The 19,279-nt window shown below is 42.9% G+C and overlaps 3 protein-coding genes across 3 annotated transcripts; 2 read left to right on the top strand and 1 right to left on the bottom strand.

Moving 5' to 3' along the window:
• Positions 1 to 1,340: 1,340 nt before the first annotated feature.
• Positions 1,341 to 4,966, top strand: LOC100829405. Its single transcript, XM_003571425.4, has 8 exons — positions 1,341 to 1,704; positions 1,813 to 1,941; positions 2,072 to 2,187; positions 3,603 to 3,684; positions 3,832 to 3,891; positions 3,982 to 4,089; positions 4,184 to 4,229; positions 4,438 to 4,966. The coding sequence occupies exons 1-8, from the start codon at positions 1,588 to 1,590 to the stop codon at positions 4,650 to 4,652; spliced, it is 873 nt and encodes a 290-aa protein (XP_003571473.1). The 5' UTR covers positions 1,341 to 1,587; the 3' UTR covers positions 4,653 to 4,966.
• A 1,963-nt stretch (positions 4,967 to 6,929) lies between these two features.
• LOC100834322 (uncharacterized protein At2g34160) lies at positions 6,930 to 9,432 on the top strand. The gene is made up of 5 exons (XM_003571438.2): positions 6,930 to 7,283; positions 7,537 to 7,585; positions 8,817 to 8,879; positions 8,955 to 9,019; positions 9,105 to 9,432. The coding sequence occupies exons 1-5, from the start codon at positions 7,128 to 7,130 to the stop codon at positions 9,201 to 9,203; spliced, it is 432 nt and encodes a 143-aa protein (XP_003571486.1). The 5' UTR covers positions 6,930 to 7,127; the 3' UTR covers positions 9,204 to 9,432.
• A 1,213-nt stretch (positions 9,433 to 10,645) lies between these two features.
• Positions 10,646 to 12,102, bottom strand: LOC104583459. Its single transcript, XM_010235698.3, has 3 exons — positions 11,805 to 12,102; positions 11,064 to 11,263; positions 10,646 to 10,977 (listed from the first exon to the last, which is right to left on the bottom strand). The coding sequence occupies exons 1-3, from the start codon at positions 11,982 to 11,984 to the stop codon at positions 10,857 to 10,859; spliced, it is 501 nt and encodes a 166-aa protein (XP_010234000.1). The 5' UTR covers positions 11,985 to 12,102; the 3' UTR covers positions 10,646 to 10,856.
• Positions 12,103 to 19,279: the final 7,177 nt, after the last annotated feature.

Below are 19,279 nucleotides of genomic sequence, written 5' to 3'. Positions count from 1 at the left end.
AATTGACAAAATCGATCAAAATTGGCCAAATCAAACAAAATTGACAAAAAAAAGAAATGCAATTACCCAAAATTCTCTTTCTCTTTTGGCCAATTCCTCTCCTTTTTCGGTTTTCTCATGTGCTGACGTGTTGTTGGTCAGCGCGCCACGTAGGCGGTCAAACCAGTCAGAACCTGCTTAGGACCACTCGTGACCAACTTAACATAAAATTAGGACCCCAATGTGCATTTTCAAAATATTAGGACTAAATTGATGTCTGCTCAATAATAGTAGGACCTCGGTTGCATTTTACTCGGATAAAAATCCCTCTCTTTGGACTGGGTTCGAGTGGAGTTGTGGAAACTAATTAGGGTGTGTTTGGCACGACTCGAGCTCCACAGATTTTGTGGAGCTGGTTATTCATAGGTTCACTTTTTCGTGGAGCTGGAGCTCTTAATACTTGGGCGATGTTTTGTAACATTATCTTGTTGTATTATTGGATTAATCATAACTCCAGCTTCACCAAAAAGTGAAGTTAGGGATGACCTGCTCCACCAATGAAACTCTCTCCAAAGGTTCAGACGTGTTTACGGTAGGAGTCGGTCGTTCTATTGGAAGATGGTACGCTTAGCCTCTTGTGGCTCCAACTTTTTTTTTATCTTATAAGCGTTGATACTGGCATCTTCCATTGGAGATGGCCTTAGAAATGGTTAGAGGAGGTTTTTAGCAAACTTGCTGCTCTATTTTTTTCAACTAACCTTCCATAGCCTTTTTTTTTGCGGGTATAGGTCTTCTTCCATCTTTATTTTCCTTGTCTGAGCCCCCCTAATTTCCTATTCTTTATCAATTCCTTAACCCTAGCATACAAAGCTAGCCTGCGACATCTACGAGCTCATCAAATGACAAACATAAAACTTGCAAAAGCCTATTTTGCAAAATTATCAATGCAGAACTCGTTGAACGTTCATGCGCTAGGAGGGTGAGAGATCTCTAGGGTAAGGGATTTGACAAAGATTAGTAAAGCTTCAAGGAGCTGTTAATTTTTTTTTGAGATGCAGGTTCGTTGAAATTCACCCCCAAACTTTCCTAATTGCCACGTACCGTTACATGATAGGTTTGAGCTATAAATACGATTTGGACCAAAGATGTTCTCGCCTGCCAAGTTTGAGGTGTCTAATGCACGATTTGTAACTTTGTATAGATTAAATTGTTTTCACTTTCAAGTTTTTTTTAGGGGATTTCACTTCCAAGTTTATGCGTGAGATTTCGCTGGTATCCGAAAAGGAGGGAGTAGGTTTTCCTTTCTTTTTTATGCACAATCGCTATTGGGCCTAGTCCAAGACCGACCTGTCCAGCCCAACCCAATACGCGCGCACCCACAGTCGCACACACAGCTCGCCATTCCCGTCTCTCGCCGCCTCGCCGGCGCCGCTTCGGCCGCCGTTACCTCCCGCTCTGCGCTTGCAGCCTCAACAAGAGCATACTGCTAGTCTGCGAGGATAAAAACCGACCGAACAGATTCTAGCAGGAATAAACCCTAGCAGCGGCTAGGCCCTAGGGCCGCTGCCCTCCTGGACCGTGCTCGAGGAAGAAGAGCACAGCCCCACCATGTTCGCCGCGTCGGCTAGACGGGTGGCCGCCGCCATCTCCGCTTCGTCTTCGTCGTCGTCGTCCTCCTCCTCCTCCAGCCGCGCCACCCAGCTCGCGTCCGCGCTGAATCACCAGGTCAGTTCTGCGCCGGATGAGACTCGCGGATCTCTCCCTCCCTTGGATGTCATATTCTATTGCGATGCTGGGTGTGGCGAGTAAATTTCCGCGTGGGCGTGGCTGCAGAGGTGGATGCACGACCGGAACAAGAAGGCGATGGAGCTGGTGGCCAAAGGGTGGAGCGCCCTCCAGGAGGTCGATCGCGTCATCGATTTCGCCGACCGCAACGACAAGCGTTTAATCCCTCTTCTCAGGGTACAGCTCCGGATTCCCTATGTAGTGCCCCATTTGGCATCCCTTTGTAGTGTCCTATTGTTGGTTTTTGCCAAGCATTCTGCTAGTTGTTTCTTGATATTTTGCTGTAAAATCTTCCTCCGTGTGGAAGGGCGCAAAGGAGAACTTTGAGCTGGCTCTAGAGATCGACAATATGAATACTCACGCAAGATGTTGGCTCGCCAAGATGCATTTCAAGTACCATGTGCCCGGAGCTTGCAAGGCAATGTGAGTTAATTTTACTTCTCGCGATTTTAGTGTGATACAGCTTCCTTTGCTCTGCCGTTCAAGTTCAAGTTGCTCGCATGCCATGTTTGATTTTGTTATTCCACTGGTTTTCCTAGAGCGTGCAAACGCAATACAGAAAAAAACTATAGTTTTATCTCAGCTTGTACAGTTATGCTGTTGTATTGACTCAATTTTGAATCCTGTATAAGTGACCTGGCTAGTATGTCAGTGCCATGATTCTGATTTCTAAATATTGGATACGGTTTGTGCATTAGCCGTTAGTTAGCCCATTGCATACCAAAATCGTCTGCATGATATATCGGATCAGATGATACATCAAACTGTGCCAGGCTTCTTAGTAATTGTTGAATCTCACGGGCCTTAAGTTGCAGGATAATATCATGTTTGTTTTCTTAGAGTTTGTTTTATCTGACAGTCCTAAAGTTGCAGGATAATTTTGTTAAAATTGCTTATAATCTGGCCAGTGTTATATGTATGTGCTGTAAAGTATTTTAGTAATATTTATGTATCGGATAGTGTGAGAAAAATCTGTTACAAGAGTGCATACTTTGTTGATGTTCAAGTCACGGCTACTCATATTTTGGTCATGTTACTCTGGCAAGCTACTATGCTGAGCAGCTCATGTGATACGAGTTTGTTTATGGGTGTTGATCAATGGTGATAAGGTATACTTCCTCCTTTTCCTCCTTTTCACAAAGGTTGGCGTATTTAGTTTTGTTAAGACAACGCTTGACCAAGAATTACTATATTAATATGTGTTTTTAAAGACATGAAACTTATATCAATAGATTCGTCTTCAAAAGTTCTTGCTAATAATTGTGGTTTCCTATCATATAAATTACATATAACAAAGTAATTCTTGGTCAAAGTCTTGTCTTAACGAAACCAAATATGCCAACCTTTTTGAAAAGGAGGGTATGTAGCATTTGGTAAATATAGGTATCTGGTATTGTTGACACAATACATATCTTGAATTTTCTGTATACCATTCAAAGTACTCAAAAACCACTGCAAATCCCAACTGGAGACGAATGTTATAATCGTGGTAAACTGGTAATAGTAAACCACTGATATGTGTTATGTTTAAAGAGCTTGGCGCTTTGAGCTAATTGCTACAAAAAATAGATCCTAGTTGCGTGCTGCACAAGAAATAACATTATATGTACTGCCTTAATAAATCAAACAGAAAATTAAAGAAGTTAACAGATCGAATTGTAAAACTAAATCGGGAGGGGACTTTCAATTAAATCATAGAAAACCAAGTGAGCAAAATCATCCTTTTGTTTGGCTATGTTCTGGTTGAAACATTTCATTTGCTGCCACCACATGATGCATAACTTGCCTCCAATAGATATTTCACGTGGACTAAGCTCTTCTTATTTTCATGTGTGCAGTGGTGCTGCTTTGCTAGTTGAAGCTGCAAACATGGGTGATCCAGAGGCACAGTATGAACTTGGATGCCGGCTAAGAATTGAGGTTTTCACGCTTTATGTGTCCTTTCTGTTTCCACTTTATTAATGCAATCATAGTTGTTTGTGAGGCAGTTAGTCGTTTCATTCTTTATTTGATTCGCTGGAACTTGTTGTTGCCTCAATAGATGATTTACCTTTGTTGTTCTTGTAGAATGACCATGTTCAGTCTGATCATCAGGCTTTCCATTATATAGAAAAGGCTGTTGACCAGGTATGCCAATCACCAGAATGTTGGTCACATGTTTGTCTCATTTGCTTCTTGATATGCCTATTCAGCCTTTACCTGAATCTTTCAATGCAGTTGCATCCTGGTGCTTTGTATCTTTTGGGTGCTGTCTATTTAACTGGGGATTGTGTCAAGAGGGACATTGCTTCAGCTATGTGGTGTTTTCATAGAGCTTCAGAAAAGGTGGTAAATGGAAGAGATCGACTCAAATTTTTATTTACTTGCAGCACATTAATTGCACTGTTTGTTTCTGACATCTGAGGTTTGAAAATCTCAGGGACATGCTGGAGCTGCAATTGCATATGGATCTCTTCTTCTGAAAGGTTTGTACTTTGTTGACAAGTAACTCTAATGTGTCAGGACTCAGGAGCTGACCGCACGTTGTTATATTATTCTTCATGGTTGTATATACTAAAGCAGGTGGTTAAGTTATGATTTTACTGTTAATTTGGACAGCTCTTGTTTAATTTGGGCTGGAAATGATAATTACTCCAAGCCTATGCTTTAACTCTAACAGTGTGGTGGTTTCAGGTGCCGAAGTGCCTGAAGTGATTACCAGGCTCAACTCAGGCAAAAGTCCATCAACTGGGAAGGCGTGGAAAAGGAGCATACAACAGGACCCAGTAAAGCTTGCAAAGGAGCAGTTTCAAATTGCAGCTGAGGCTGGATGCGACCTCGGTTTGCGGTGGTTAAAGAACCTTGGGGATTATGAAAAACAACAAGAGCTAAAGCAAATCAAGCAATGACGGCCACTGGAAGAATATCACTGCATTGGGCAATCGCTGTATGTTGTACTGCACATAGATGGAGCTTCAAGTTTCTTCTGCCATCAGAATGTGGAGAGATCTTTTGTTATAGGAACGTTCATGTCAACTGAACTTGTGGACGAAATGAAAATTTGGTTCTAGATTAACAGATTGAACTGTAGGATCAAGCTGATAACATTTTTGCGACCAAAGATTTATATGTAAGCTTTTATTCGTCCTGAGTAAATGGTGAATAAAGTTTTTACGAAACTCGAGCTAACCCTGGCAATAAGGTTGAAATGTGTAAGCTGGCATTACTTTTCCCTGAAAAAGGATCTTTGTTTTTTATATCCTAATAGGTGGATCAGGTGAGCTGTTTGTCAAGGCGATTTGATGACAATTTACTCTGATTGTTACATGAGTGGCTTCTTTCTTTCTTTAATCTGCGGCAATGCAGAGAACTCATATTTTTGCATGGGTAGATTTGTTGCCATTGTTTGTGGTCACGCATGTGCGTCAGTAGTTGGATTCGTTGTTGCCTTCTGATCCATATTCTGTGGGCATCCCCCCATTAACAGTAGTTCCGCCGCCCAAAACAAGAAACCCAAAGAACACATCGCGTATACTGTATATGATGGAGCTCAAGTGGTTGTCACTTCAGAGTGGGTTGTTGTTTGTTTTGGGCTTCGCGGCGATGGTTTCATTGTGGACGACATAAGTTGCAACAGTTGATCGATGATACGACACAGTTTGGGACTAATAATCCAAGTGCAAGGATCACTTTTCTACTTTTTTACACATGGAGAAACCAAAGAAGGGCAAGAACAAAACATTTATATACTCCCGCATTGGGGAGCTACCGGTGCCTTATGATCAAGAGATGTCAATCTGCAGCTTCCCACCTAAACTCAATTAGTTATGAAAGTGTCCAGCAACAACAAGCTTGAGGGCCCATAATAAATAATTGATACATTTCAAGTTCACTTGCAAGCACACCAAACGGTGTGCTGTATAAAGCCAGTGTCAAAAGTTAGGCAAATTATGGTAATACAAGCTATCTACAAGCTATCAGGGAATTAATTGTTTCGCAAGACTCCACAAATTTGCTCCCTTACATTCGTTTGGAGAAACAAAAGTCCTTTGTGGGTGTGTGGGTTACAAGCGCTAGAGTTTGTTGAGTGTTAGCTCCTGTGTGTGGATTAAAGGATCTGTCATTACTCATTAAATTCATATGGATCTTCCTAATTCTATGTAGGTTCACAAGTATCATTACTTCCTTTCCTAAAAAAAGTACTTCCCCCGTCCAACAAAGGATGTCTCAATTTTGACTAAATTTGACGTATAGATGCATTCAAATTTAGTCAAAATTGAGACATCTTTTGTTGGACGGAGGGAGTATCATCAATTCCTTAATTATTTGGGTTGCTTTTTTTTTTGTAAACCAAGCTAGTTGTTATCTACTCGGCGTGAAAATCTCTAGTTAGTGAAAATTTGAAAACTTTCAGGTTCCAACCATTATATTTCAAATAAATGGTTCAGATAAAAGTTGAAAGCTTTAATCACTTAAAGTAATTTTGTGAAAAACCCACGAAGTGAGATTCTTTAGGATTTTGTATATAATGTATTTAACTGATTAGAGATTTTATCTTTTACTCCCTCCGATCCTAAATTGTTGTCGAAATATTACATGTATCTAGATGCTTTTTAAGAATAGATACATCCATATGTGGACAAATTTGAGTCAAGAATTTATGATCAGAGGGAGTATTTCATTTGTTTATTTAAGATCTTGTGACTAAAAGTTTTCAAGTTTTCACTAGATAAAAGTTGACGTTCCTTATATATGGTATACATCAAATCTTTCCTACTTATAAGTTTGGAGTTGGTGGTTGTCAATTCACTTATTCCTAACCCTTCTCTTTGTTACTCCTGACAAGTAGATTGTATAAACCAACGGGTTAGAACTTTAACTCATAATCCTTCATACATAATCTCTGTTGCTGTTTTTCCTCTTCAATCTCCATCACTTTGTGTTTCGAGTTCAAATTTGACAATTTATCACCAGACTTTATGACATTGGTTCATAGGTTGACTATCATGTTTTCTTCAGTTGTATTTTTTTTCTTAATGGGACACAAAGCTGGTGTTCTTACTCCTATTTACCGCTTTGGAGAGAGAGATTAGTTGCTGCCTAAGCTACCGCATTAGTTGAGAACCTGGGCTACTTGATAGAGAACGAAACGTATTTTTGGAATGTACTGAAGTTTTTGCTAGGGTCGGTCAGACTTGGACTCTTTCAGGGCAGAGAGAAAGAGAATCCGGAAGACCCCCAAACCCCGTAACCCTACCCCGTATAAAACCCCAACGCCGCGATAGGGTCTCCTCCCTCCCTCCGTCGCCGCCGAAATCTCTCGTCTTCCACCCTACTCGCGCTCCCCAAGCTACCTACCAAGTGCTGCTGTTCTACTTCTTGCCATGGAGGAAGTCACTGAGGCGGTGAACAACCTCAGCATAGCCGAAGGAGCGGCCGGAGCAGCGGCGGCGGCACCCGGAGCGGAGGGGCACAAGAAGAACCGCATCCAGGTCTCCAACACCAAGAAGCCCCTCTTCTTCTATGTCAACCTCGCCAAGGTATAAGAAAAATATCCAATCCATTCTCCTGTGGATGAGAGGAACAGAGAAGCGTGTGGTTTGGTATGGTTTGGGAATCCTAACGGCGTTAAGTGTCTACATGTTTTGGGGGTTATAAATCCTAAATATGATTTGCCGTTTTTGGGTAGGGGTTTCGGCTGAGGAGATGTACTTGCTAGCGATTTGATTGGATTTGAGCGCATCGCGAGCATTTGACGAGGCTGATTTGGTGTGATATGTTGTTTGTCTGCAGAGGTACATGCAGCTGCACGAAGAGGTGGAGCTCTCGGCCCTCGGCATGGGTAAACCTCACTGCTTGAAGCTTATCAATGTATTAATTTAGGCCTTTGTCCTGCTAAATTTGTATCCTAAGCAACAATGCTAAGAATGAACCATAGATATGTGGTATTTTTGTGGTAAAATTAGTTGAGTTTTCTGTCGATAAAGATGTGCCGTATGGTAGCAATGTTATGCTGCTATGATATAAGTTAACCAGCCATCCTGTTGGGAAAACAAAACATGGATGCCACATAGCTCTTTGATTACAGTCGACTTCTCCCATTATCTAAGCATTTAGCACTTTAGCTATATACGGTGGACATTATCTGCTATCCGCACCTTATTCTTACTTTACTACTCCCTCCGTCCCATATTAAGTGAATTTCTATTACATGTATCTAGACGCTTTTTAAGCATAGATACATCCATATTTGGGCAAATTTGAGTCACTTAATATGGGACGGAGGGAGTATTATGGATTTGGATGATGGAAATTCCACCTGGGTGTATGAAGATTACTCTTGCCTGTTCTGTTCATTGTTGCTGCAGAAAATTAAATTGTTTTCCAGACGTTTACAAAAGGTCATGTACAAAAAGAAAAAACTATGGAAAGAACTGACTTCTGATTATAAAAGAAAGAACCGTTGCTTATTTGACCGATGAATCAATATTACTTTATACTCCATAACAGAGGGCAACAGGGCAAGTTTGTACTTCAAAAATAAGCAACGCTCTTCCCTTTTCACTTGTAAATTTGTAATTGGCTTCGTGATTGAATAATATGTCCAGCCAACAGTCCCCTTATCTTAATTTGTAACACTTAAGATAAAATATGAACCTCCCGATGCCATGTTGTCCTACCTCGTAACTTTCTGTTGTCAGTTGTGACTGACTGTGCAGATATTGTAATTGTTGACATGTGGTGGAGTGTTGAAATATATTGCCCCTTCTTTCCCCATCTGACTTGAGCTTTTGAGTGCACTAGTTCAGTCATCAGTGTATGCAATTTAATAGCAATCATGTGCATTACTGTTTAATCCTTGAGCTGCACTGGTTTTAGGAGCCTTAGTGTGGCATTTGAAAGTAATTTCTTGTAGACGGGTTAAGATTCATCTTACACCTGTCATATACTCATGCTAATGCTTGAGCACTCATTGGTTTATTTTGCTTTGTTGTTCAACATGACTATTTGTTACTCTATTATTTGTCTACATCTTTTTTGCCCTACTGAACGTGTTAACTTTGTCCATTCAGCTATTGCAACTGTGGTGACCGTTGCTGAAATTCTGAAAAATAACGGCCTTGCTGTCGAGAAGAGTGAGTTGTGTTTCTCATAATTTTGCTCGATCGTATCTTCTTTTTAGTCTCTTAACTTTGTCAAATTACTCGCAGAGATCATGACATCAACTGTTGATGTCAAAGATGATGCTAGGAACCGCCCAATTCAGAAAGCCAAGGTTAGTGTTCTTCAGATGACAAATACCGGTGCATTACTTTATTAGGACGGCAGGTTTTTCTTACTAGTAAACTTGCCGTTGCCAGATTGAAATATTGATTGGCAAGACGGAGAAATTCGACGAACTGATGGCAGCAGCTGCAGAAGAGAGGGAGGCGGCGGGCGCTGAGGAAGAGCAAAGCTAAATACCTTGAAGGTTCCTGTTGTAGCTTAATTTTACTGTTATTTCTCTCCTGTGTTTGAATTTGTTATCTGGACGAGAGACTAGTGCGTGTATAATCAATTAAGGGTGCTGCTTATTAGTGTGCCCTTTCTTGATTTGTTAGGATTGTATGGCAACTTGTGATCATGAGATGTATTATTGTGATACTCTTAATTTGTCTCCATATCTATTTGGAAGATCCCCTTGTGTTTCTTCTGCTGAAAAGTTAGTTCACACGTTTAAAAAACTGGACGAGTAGACAAAATGTAAAAATAATAGATGGCATGACAATCTGCGCTGAGTAATAGAAGTTGTTTGGTTGCATTAGAATTTGTTGAATAGCTGTTTGCAACAGTTTTACAAAGGAAAATTTTCAAATTTGTTGAATATGGTTTTCTATCTTAAAAATCAAGTTGGCACCACAGGAAAATTTCTTGATCTTCAAAAATTCATGTGTAGTTCCTTTGAATCAAAGGGGCCCAATCTGTTGGGACGATTGGTTTCGCGTGTGTGGTCCCTTGTTTCTATATAGGGAGTATATGTTTCGTCCTGCCTTTCATCTTCTACATGATTCCCCACGCATTGTGGCAGGAATTAGTTGCTCTATGTTTCGTGATAATAAAGCTAGGAGTAGTATAAGAACATCCAGCATATTTTTCATCGCTATAACGTAACAATGACTACATCTCACGTGCCAAATTAGGGACAACAGTAGAAAATATGATTGCGTTACATATTTTGCTAGACTTTTGAGATAAACATATACTATCTGATATTTAGTAGAACAACACATGCAAAACATTTACTGAAAATATCATCGCCACAGAAAAAAGTACTCCCTGTGATGCTAAATTCTTGACTCAAATTTGCCAAAATATGAATGTATTTATTCTTAAAAAGCGTCTACATACAAGTAATATTTCGATGACAATTTAGAATAGAGTACTCCACAAGAGGCAGATGCTCAAGCCTGTTGGTTCGCTTGTCATCACCTTCAATCTACAACGTGTGAAGTTCTGAACAGGCAAGTATGTTTTCTTGCCAGCTAAACTGCAAATGGAAAAAAAAAACTAAAATTGCTACTGTACAAGGTTTGTTCAAAGGTGGTATTTTGTGATAAAAGGGATTAAAAGCTGCGCTTTACTATAGATTTTCTTTTTTGTCCTTGTGAGCTAAGTCCATGATGACAGGCTGCTCGCCGGCGACGGCAGCAGCGGCAGCTGCACCATTACGGGGCAAGAGGCTGACAAGGGGAGCCTTTGCGTTTGATCTTGGGTTTCTTCAGGTGATTTCCCATGACTTGCGGGAGCTTGAGATGGAATTCACTGTGGAGGATGTTTGGAATGTTGTGCGCGCGCTGCCGCCGGACTTGCCTAGATTCACAGGATACGACCCCTACAAATATAGACATCTGGCAAGTCTGCATGAACTTATCAATGCTCACTCCATTTTTACACATAAATTCAGAACCATGGTCGCACAGTTTCAGATTCGTGAACCGTCTCACAACAGGGAGACCTAAACATGACTAATCACTTGTTGGGGAACATAAAAATGGCGAACAATTCAGCCTTAAAAAGGAGCAAAGATCCAAAGGAAGAGTAGTAACTTCATACTCTGATAATGTGATGGGAAACTACTCCATGAGTACAGCATACAACGCTGAGATCTCGTCCGACACGGACAAGTAGCCAAGAAACAACATTCCCCCATATATCACATAATTCTTGCATCTTTTCGCTCCTCCATACCAGCGCCTGCAGGTCACATGAGAAACAAAATTATAAACGGGAAAACTAAAGGAGTGAGATGTCTCATATAAGTATGCTTGAGATTATTATACCATTGGGGGTCATTGGGTTTGGGTTGGACATGTGCAGAAAGATCCATGAGCAGTTCTCTGTTATCTCTGTTGCAGTGAGACGGGAGTTTACTGTCCAGCTCAGCGATCAGATTGAACAGCTCCTCTTTCTTCTTCTGTATTTGCTTCAGGTGAGTACTCACAAGGTATTCTGTCTGTTTCTGATTAGAAGCACACGGATGCTGGCCACACAAAATGAGTTTATTATCAGTTGACATACTTATTTAAAAAAGGAAGTGAATTTCATATAGTAGCATATTAGTAAGGGTCTGTTCAATACTACTATACTTAACAGCGCCACTTTACATGAACTGTGACGACTAGGAAAGAATTAACTATGGTGTTTTTGGTTGACGTCGGACAAGTCGTGGTCAAGAGGAGATGATTCTACGTACCATCAAAAGCACAGCCACAAATTAAACATGCTAGCTGTTACTATATTTGGTAAAGAGATGAACCTATCCCCCTTAAATCAATGTCTATGGTTTGCTTAATCCTTGAAACAAGTCATATTCTCATTTGTATAAGATGATAAGTCATCAGGTCGGTTACAAGAGAAGATGGAGAGATAGCTCACCCTAAAACTGGAGAATTTAAATTATTCGATCTGACGCATTTTTAAAGCCTGGGTTGGGTTAATTAGCAATTCGGCTAGGTATGGGGAGGTGGCAACCAACGGAAATATATGAGATGTGATTCTTAATTTATCACCACGGGACGTACCTTTGGGTTGCCGTTTGGTGAGTGAGCAGCAGCGGAGGAGATTGACCTAGACCGACCGGCGAGAAGAGACGCAATCTGACCGCTTGGGTTATCCTCAACACGCTGTGAGACGGCCGGCCGCTGGAGCGCGCGGCCGCCCAGGCCCAGCCTCCTCACCGCGCACCGAAGCGCCGCCGCCATCGCTGATTTCGCTTTCCCGGATTGTTCCGCCTGCTGGATTAGGAGGACTTGTTTTCTGTCTGCCACCGGCCCCTCCTCGTATATACATGTTGAGACGAGAGACACCGTTCCGAGTCCGTTACCAACACGGATTCCTTTTCGAAACCCGCGACCGTATACCCAACCCCACCCGGTGCCTTTTTAGCCCCTTTTTTTGGGGAGAGATGTGAATCTTTCTGAGAGGAGCGCACCTTGTGGATGCCGTTTCTTTTTCGGATATCGAATAGCAATGGGTACCCCACGGGTCTAGATTAGCATGCGACTTTGGTAAAAGAGTCTATAATTGGTGAATTTTTCGACCCGTCGTCTGGCATGTCCGGGTCACCCGGGATACCCGGTTCAGAATCTAAACCCCACATGTTATAGCATAAGTGCAAAGAATTCGGGATGGCCCAATCATAGGCCCAACTGAAAACCCTAGTACTCCCCGCCCACCCCATCGCCCCTGATCCCCCTAACTCCCCACCCTATTCCCTCTGCTCTCGCTCTCGTGAAGTCGTGATCTCGCATCTTCCCGACCCCCTCCACCGGTCCCATCATCTCTTCGACCGTCGTTGTCTCTTTCTCTGCACTCTGCTACGCCCCTGCCCTCCTCTTCCTCTGCTGCGCCATGCCCTCATCAGCCTCGGCTGACCCCGCGGCCAGCCGCTCGAGCTCGAGACGCCTCCCGTATGCCGCTCCTCACGGCGGTGGCGGTGGCGGCTACCTCGGAAGCACGGAGGAAGACAGAAAACAAGTCCTCCTTATCGGGCGTATCGGGGGTCGGATACGGGGATATGCCCGGATACTCCAAAATACGTATCCGTACGTATCCATCATTTTCCGAATTAAAAAAAAGAAAATAAATCCCGGATACTCTATGGACACTGACGAATACCGGGCGGGACACGGGAGTGCCCTGATTAGCCGCATCTAGGGCATTCTATCCCCAATCGACCACTTACCCACCCTCTCCCGTCCCGAGCCTGCCAGTGCCGCACGCCGCCACTGCCGTTGCTGCGCCACCTCTGTGGGTTCATCGCCAGCACCGGCTGCCGTCGCCGCCGGCCGTCACCACCTCTGTTGCCGCTGCGTTGCGTCGTGCCTCCGTCCCCCACCCTGCCGCTCCCTCGTGAGTTTCTGTCACAGGTAAGCTATTCTCCTTCCTACTCCCCCTTCTCTGTCTCCTCTATTCTCTAATTCTCTGAATCTTGGCTTCCCCTACTCTGTTCCTTCTTCTCTGTCTCCTCTATTCTCTAATTCTCTGAACCAGAGTTAGAGGCATTGATAGATGATGTTCAAGCATTTGATATTAAACTGTTGGCAATTTAGGTGGAGATGATGCTACTATCAAGATTTTCTACTAACAACCATGTCTCCGTATTCCTACAATAGTTCTCAACTCCTCGTCCTCATACAAAAATCACTAATTTATATATATTACTCTCTCCGTTTCTAAATTCTTGTCGTTGTTTTAGTTCAAATTTGTACTAAAACGACGACAAGAATTTAGAAACGGAGGTAGTATTTATTTTTATAATATATATACAACCGTATCCCCGTATCAGGGGTTTTGGAAAACCGCGGTGTCGCGGTATCCATATCCGTAACCATATCTCCGTATCCATGCAACCTAGGCGGCTACTCACCAGCCCAGCGAGGGCGAGAAGGAGAGGACGAGGCCTGAAATTCACCCCATCGGGAGTCGAACCCAGGACTAAAGGGGTGCTACTAGAGCCTCTAGCCATTACGCTAGAAGCTGCCCATGAATCTTTTATGGATTCCATGCTCCAACATTTCTCTCTCTTATTGTAGTAGGAAGAAATTGGATCGAGAAATCCGTTTAAACAAAATTTAAATCTCATGCTCCCTCCGTCCCATTATATGTGCCGAAATATTACATATATAGACACATCTATATTTGGATAATTTTTTTGAGTCACTTAATATGAGACGGAGGGAGTAGTAGTTTTGAATCAAAGAACTTAGAAGAAGGAAAAACAATCATTTTTTTTATCTCAAATGAGGCACCAGTACTGTTTAATGAATGAAAATCATGTTTCGAAAAAATTAACTAAAAACATATATTCTAATAGCGGTTTGGATTTTGATGAACTTTTAGTGAAAACCTTCATTAATTAGTGAAAACTTCTAATGGATTATCTTCTCGTATCCCTCTAACGTTAATGCGATGAACTACTATAAATAAACCTTCATTAATTTATTTTTTTGGTAAAATCCACTTTTTATCCTCTACTATCTCCGTTCCATAATTCTTGTCTCAAATTTGTCAAAAATGGATGTATCTATTCATAAAAACGTCTAGATATATGTAATATTTCGACAAGAATTATGAAACGGAGAGATGACTTTCTGTTTTGTGACAAAAATTATCCTATTTATTGAAATTTCTTTAATCTTATCCCATTTAGCGAAACTTTTACCACAAGTGGTTCCTGCACGTTAGGATGATGTGGCATGCCACGTGATCTGCCGGAGCGCATTTGAGGCTTTGACACGAGGAATCCCCTGCCGGGGCGCGATCGCCGTGTCCCCTCTGCATGCACACGCAAGCAAAACGAGCACCAACACCATCGTCGCTAGCAAGTTAGACACAGTACTAAAGAACCAGCTGTGACATGCGCGTACTAGTACATGAAGATGTCGCGGTCGCGGGAGATGGTGTTCTTGCGGAGGAAGAAGGACTCGAGGGCGTGGTGGCGGTGTGAACGGGTCTCCTCACCAGCCACGGAGCCACCGGCTTCACCCTGAAGAACCTCAGCAGCCGCTGCCGCTGCCGTGTGCCGTGGAGGCGACCTGCTTCATTGTCCTAAATCTGTCTATAGGAGAGTTCACGAGCAAAATACACAATTCAATGAGAACCTCGTTTGTCCAAAAGTGATACACATTTCTCATTTCTTCTTCAAATTTGAGGAGAATATGGGAAGTTACTATTTGTGCAAAACTCATCTAAATTTTATCCATTTGTTTTCTTGACCCACTCATAAAGAGATAGATGGAGGATTATCATTGAACAACTTGATATTTTATCCACTCTCGTTTATCCTCAAATAGACGAATGGGGAGAACAAATGGCATCCCCAAATTTCGTCCACAAATGTCTTCCTTTTGTCCCTCTGGGATTTGGGGAGCGGACGTCTGTCCGCCTTGGTCACCCAAATTTCTCCCCCAAATATTTCCTTTTTCCTTTTCTCCATCACTCTGATCCGTGGGCCCTGCCTGAACCTTCTTCGTTCCTCCTTCCTTTTCCAGGCACGCTGCTTCTCTCTGTTCTTGGTGACCGAGAAAATCCACCTCCTCTCCGATCCCCTCCCTCTCTGCTTCCTCCCATCGCGCTCGCCTTCGCCGCTGGACCGGCAAGAACACCACGGCCGCATGCTCCCTCTAGTCCACTCCCCTCCCTCCTCCTCCCCCGCCGCGCATGGATCTGGCCCGCGCCCGCCCCCAAACATCGGATCCGCGCCCCCACCAAGGAAGGAAGCAAGAAGCCGGCGTGGTCGACATCATCAACGTGGTCGGCGCCGTCCGGAGGAGGAGAGGCTGGAGGGGAGGGGCGGCGTGGCCCGAGCACCCGAACCGGCGGGGCTCCACCGCCACCGACTCCTCGAAGTACTGATCCTCCATGGAGGCGGCGGCAGCCAGACGGTGATTATCCCGGTCCTCGAAGATATTGCTCAGGCCGCCGCTGCCGCTGCTCCCGGCGCCTGCTAGCCCGTCGTCGTCGCGCCATGGCGCGAGCGTGTAGGAGGCGCCGCTGACGACTCCCAGCTGCTGCTCGGCGCCCCGCCGTAGCCGAGATGTCGGGCGTCTTGCTGTGCGAACACCACGGCCTCCAGCGCCATGAGCAGCGGCGTCAGTCCCTCTCTCTCTCTTTCTGCGACGGACGACAGAAATCTGATAGGTGACACATGGTCGAGGGAGCCATCAGCGAGGCGATGCGGCGGAGCTTCGGTCGGCGAGGCGAGGTGCCGGTGGCCGGCGGTTGTGCTCGAGAAGGGACGGAGGCGCACGAGGCAGAGAGAGACAGCGGGAGAGGGAGAGAAAGGAAGGGGGCCTGTGGGCCAGGACGGACTAGGAAAAAAAAAAGGACATCGGACGACCCAAAGTTGGAAGAGGTTCGGGGAATTTGTCCGTTGGGGGATGATTTTGTGATAGAAATGTCCATATCCCTCAAAGATATTTGGGATAGTTTTGGAGATCTCATTGGAGATGTTCTAATCTTGGCGTTTTCTTTCTTTATTCTCGGGGTGGGAGGACTGAGGAGATCAGGGAATGGAAAAAGTGCTTGTTCCTATCCACACTTGTTTGGCAGATGATTGCAGTTAGCTAACAGTTCATTTATCCTATGCATCCACACCATTTGGTGTATCCGTGTATCCATAGAACATCAGTCTTTCGATCCATATCCACCGTTTACAAATTTACGTGTCGACTTTTTGCAAAAACGCGCCCGCCGGCGAGCCAAACCATTCATACTAGTTTGTGGAAAGACCCAAATCAGCGCAAATCATCTTACTCCGTGCGTCAGCAATCCCCTCTTGTTGAGGATGCTCAACAAGGGGTACTACACGAGTACCAGAAACAAATGACCAATGTGGAGGTGGAATGAATACCACATTTAAGTAGTGGTTACTTAAAGTAACAGGTACTACACGGATACCAAGACAGAAAAAAAGATGACATGTGGGCCCATAAAAAAAGTAATGAATAAGAAAAAAAAGAAAACATATTGAAAAAATGAGAGAAGAATTTTAGTACTCCCTCCGTCCCATAATATGAGGCATGCACGTCTACCTAGATCGTTAATTTAGCTAAATAAATATAAATTAAATAATGAAAAAATATACCATTACAAAGTTCTTTCGATAACGAATCTAATGATGTATTTTTTGTTAAAAAACATACCTATTTAATTAATCAAATTGAGAATTCAGGTATATGTACGTGGCTCATATTATGTGACGGAGGGAGTATCAACCACCATCGGAGAGCATCTTCCATAGTACACGGATACTTAGGTCCATGTCATCACTTTTTTCTCCATCCTAACCTCATCTCTCCTTTATTATATAAGGACTATTTTATTTTATATCTTTCTATTTCTAGCAGACCCACTGTCATGCTCTTTTATAGTATTGGTACCCGTATAGTAATGATATCTTACAGAAGAAACCATATCTTGAACTTTTGGTCCACATCAGCCCAAAAAGTAGGAAAGAGAACATAAGTAAAGTACATTGTTGGAGAAACCCTACGGCATGTACAATGGTTGATAAGACTACCTTATCTTAGGTGTGACACGTCAATTAGAAAAGACAACAAAACATGTTGTACAACGGGTTATCTCTTATTGTTATATCTTAAAATTAATTCTTAGATGAATAAAATTAACTAAATAAATGTTAAGAAAAGGCAAAATCTAGTGCAATGCGAAATTTGCCTTTATCATTCTTGTGAAGAGATCATCTTTTAATTAAGAGAAGGATTGTGCCTTTTCTTCATTTCTCTCTCTTCCACGTCAGATTTTATTCTACGTGGCATCGCTAAGAGAAAGCTGACGTCACCCCATTGTACACGTCCTTAGGGTATTACAGTTGGTATTTGGAGATGCCTTAGGGTACTACAGTCGGTATCCAAATGGCTAAGGCAACAGACCTTTGTGGGACCCACACGCCTTGGGCAGCCAGCCAAGGGCCAAGGCATCTGTCCGACGGTCCGAGTAAAAGTTAGCAACCGCCTTCTTGCTTCGATTTTTTGGTTGGAGCGTACCAATCACTTCATTTTAGCACTGAGACTGAACCGAATTTCTCGATTGAGCAAAGTTCGGTTAGTTATTTTTTAGAAGACCGATTTGCAGCAATTTCGGAAAACCAAATTTCTTAATAACATGTATAAAAGCGAACCAACCGAATGTCCAGGGCTAGCTGGTCGTGCGTTCGTCGGTAGTTTTCGTCGCTTTGGCGATCTTTTGGCCTTTCTTTGCATCCGTGTTTTTCTTTTCTTTGTGTGCCAAATTTTCACATATTTACTGATCAACTCTTTTCTGTTATATAAATTGCGGGAGCGATCCTTCAGATTTTTCAAAACCTTTTAGAACCAACTAGGCGAGTAGAGACTAGAGAGAACCTTGTTTTGATTTCGAAGTAATATGTTCCACTGTCTATTTTCATCACTTGGTTATTTTCTAGAAACTAAAATTTTAATTCCATTGCTAAATTTCATGAAATTTCCGAATAAATCGAAACATTTCTCATTAATCTTTTTTGAGAGGACATATGTCAAAAAAAAAATCTGATTGAGTACAAGCGAAAAAAGAAGAAGATTACGGCTGGCCCAGGCCCACCGGGGGGAGGAAGAGCCGGTCCGAGTGAACCCGACCTCGGCGAGAACGTCGGAGGAGGACGTTCGGTCAGGCCTTCAGGGAAGGTCAGCCCGGTAAGTATTATGGTGTTAACCGGGATCGATTTGGCAGCACAGAGATTTTTGATGCAATGAAATGCACGATGTAGCTTGTAGTTCGTGAGGTTTCAACTTGGTTTTGGTGGTTCGGCGCACGCAGATTTGTTAGTATTGGTTTGATGATTAGACCTTTGCAGCGCCCGGTCAATTTGGTGGCGCAGGGAGCTTTGGTTCGATCAAATTCACGATATAGTTGTCATTTCGTGGGGTCTCGATTTGGTATTAGGGATTAGTTATGATAAATCGAGCAACCGTACGTGATGTTTGCTGGTTCGAGCGACCGTTTTCTGTTTGTGATTTGAAGGGTTTCATCCCATCCTCTTGATTAGAGGATGATGGACAGATCTTTGGTTACAATCCGCTAAGCTGAACTGCTTAAGGGCGTTCAAAGATAGGTTTAGAATGTTTCATGGTTGTTTGTGCTCAAATCATCCGTGTAAATCAATGGTTTCCTTTCTATTTACAAAATCTGGTGATTTGCCACCTTCTTTTTAAGGACATGGTACATTGGATTTTATGCAGATACAATTAGCACCGTTAGCAATGCATTTATGCCTCTTTGACTCCTTGTGCATCTCTGGTCTGCTTTAGTCAGATTACTCTTGTGTGGTGTTGCCTCCGTGTAAAACAAGTTTATTATGGAAAAGCAGAGCTCTGATTTTTTGTGACAATTGGGGGATATCTCTATCTCTGTCCATAATATGCTAAGACATACTCCCTCCGTTCCATAATTCTTGTCGCTGTTTTAGTTCAATACTAAAACAGCGACAAGAATTATGGGACGGAGGGAGTATTTA

The sequence above is a fragment of the Brachypodium distachyon genome, chromosome 3 (genome assembly GCF_000005505.3).
Source record: "Brachypodium distachyon strain Bd21 chromosome 3, Brachypodium_distachyon_v3.0, whole genome shotgun sequence".
NCBI classification, from domain to species: Eukaryota; Viridiplantae; Streptophyta; class Magnoliopsida; order Poales; family Poaceae; genus Brachypodium; species Brachypodium distachyon.
This window is presented reverse-complemented; position numbering and strand designations above follow the sequence as displayed.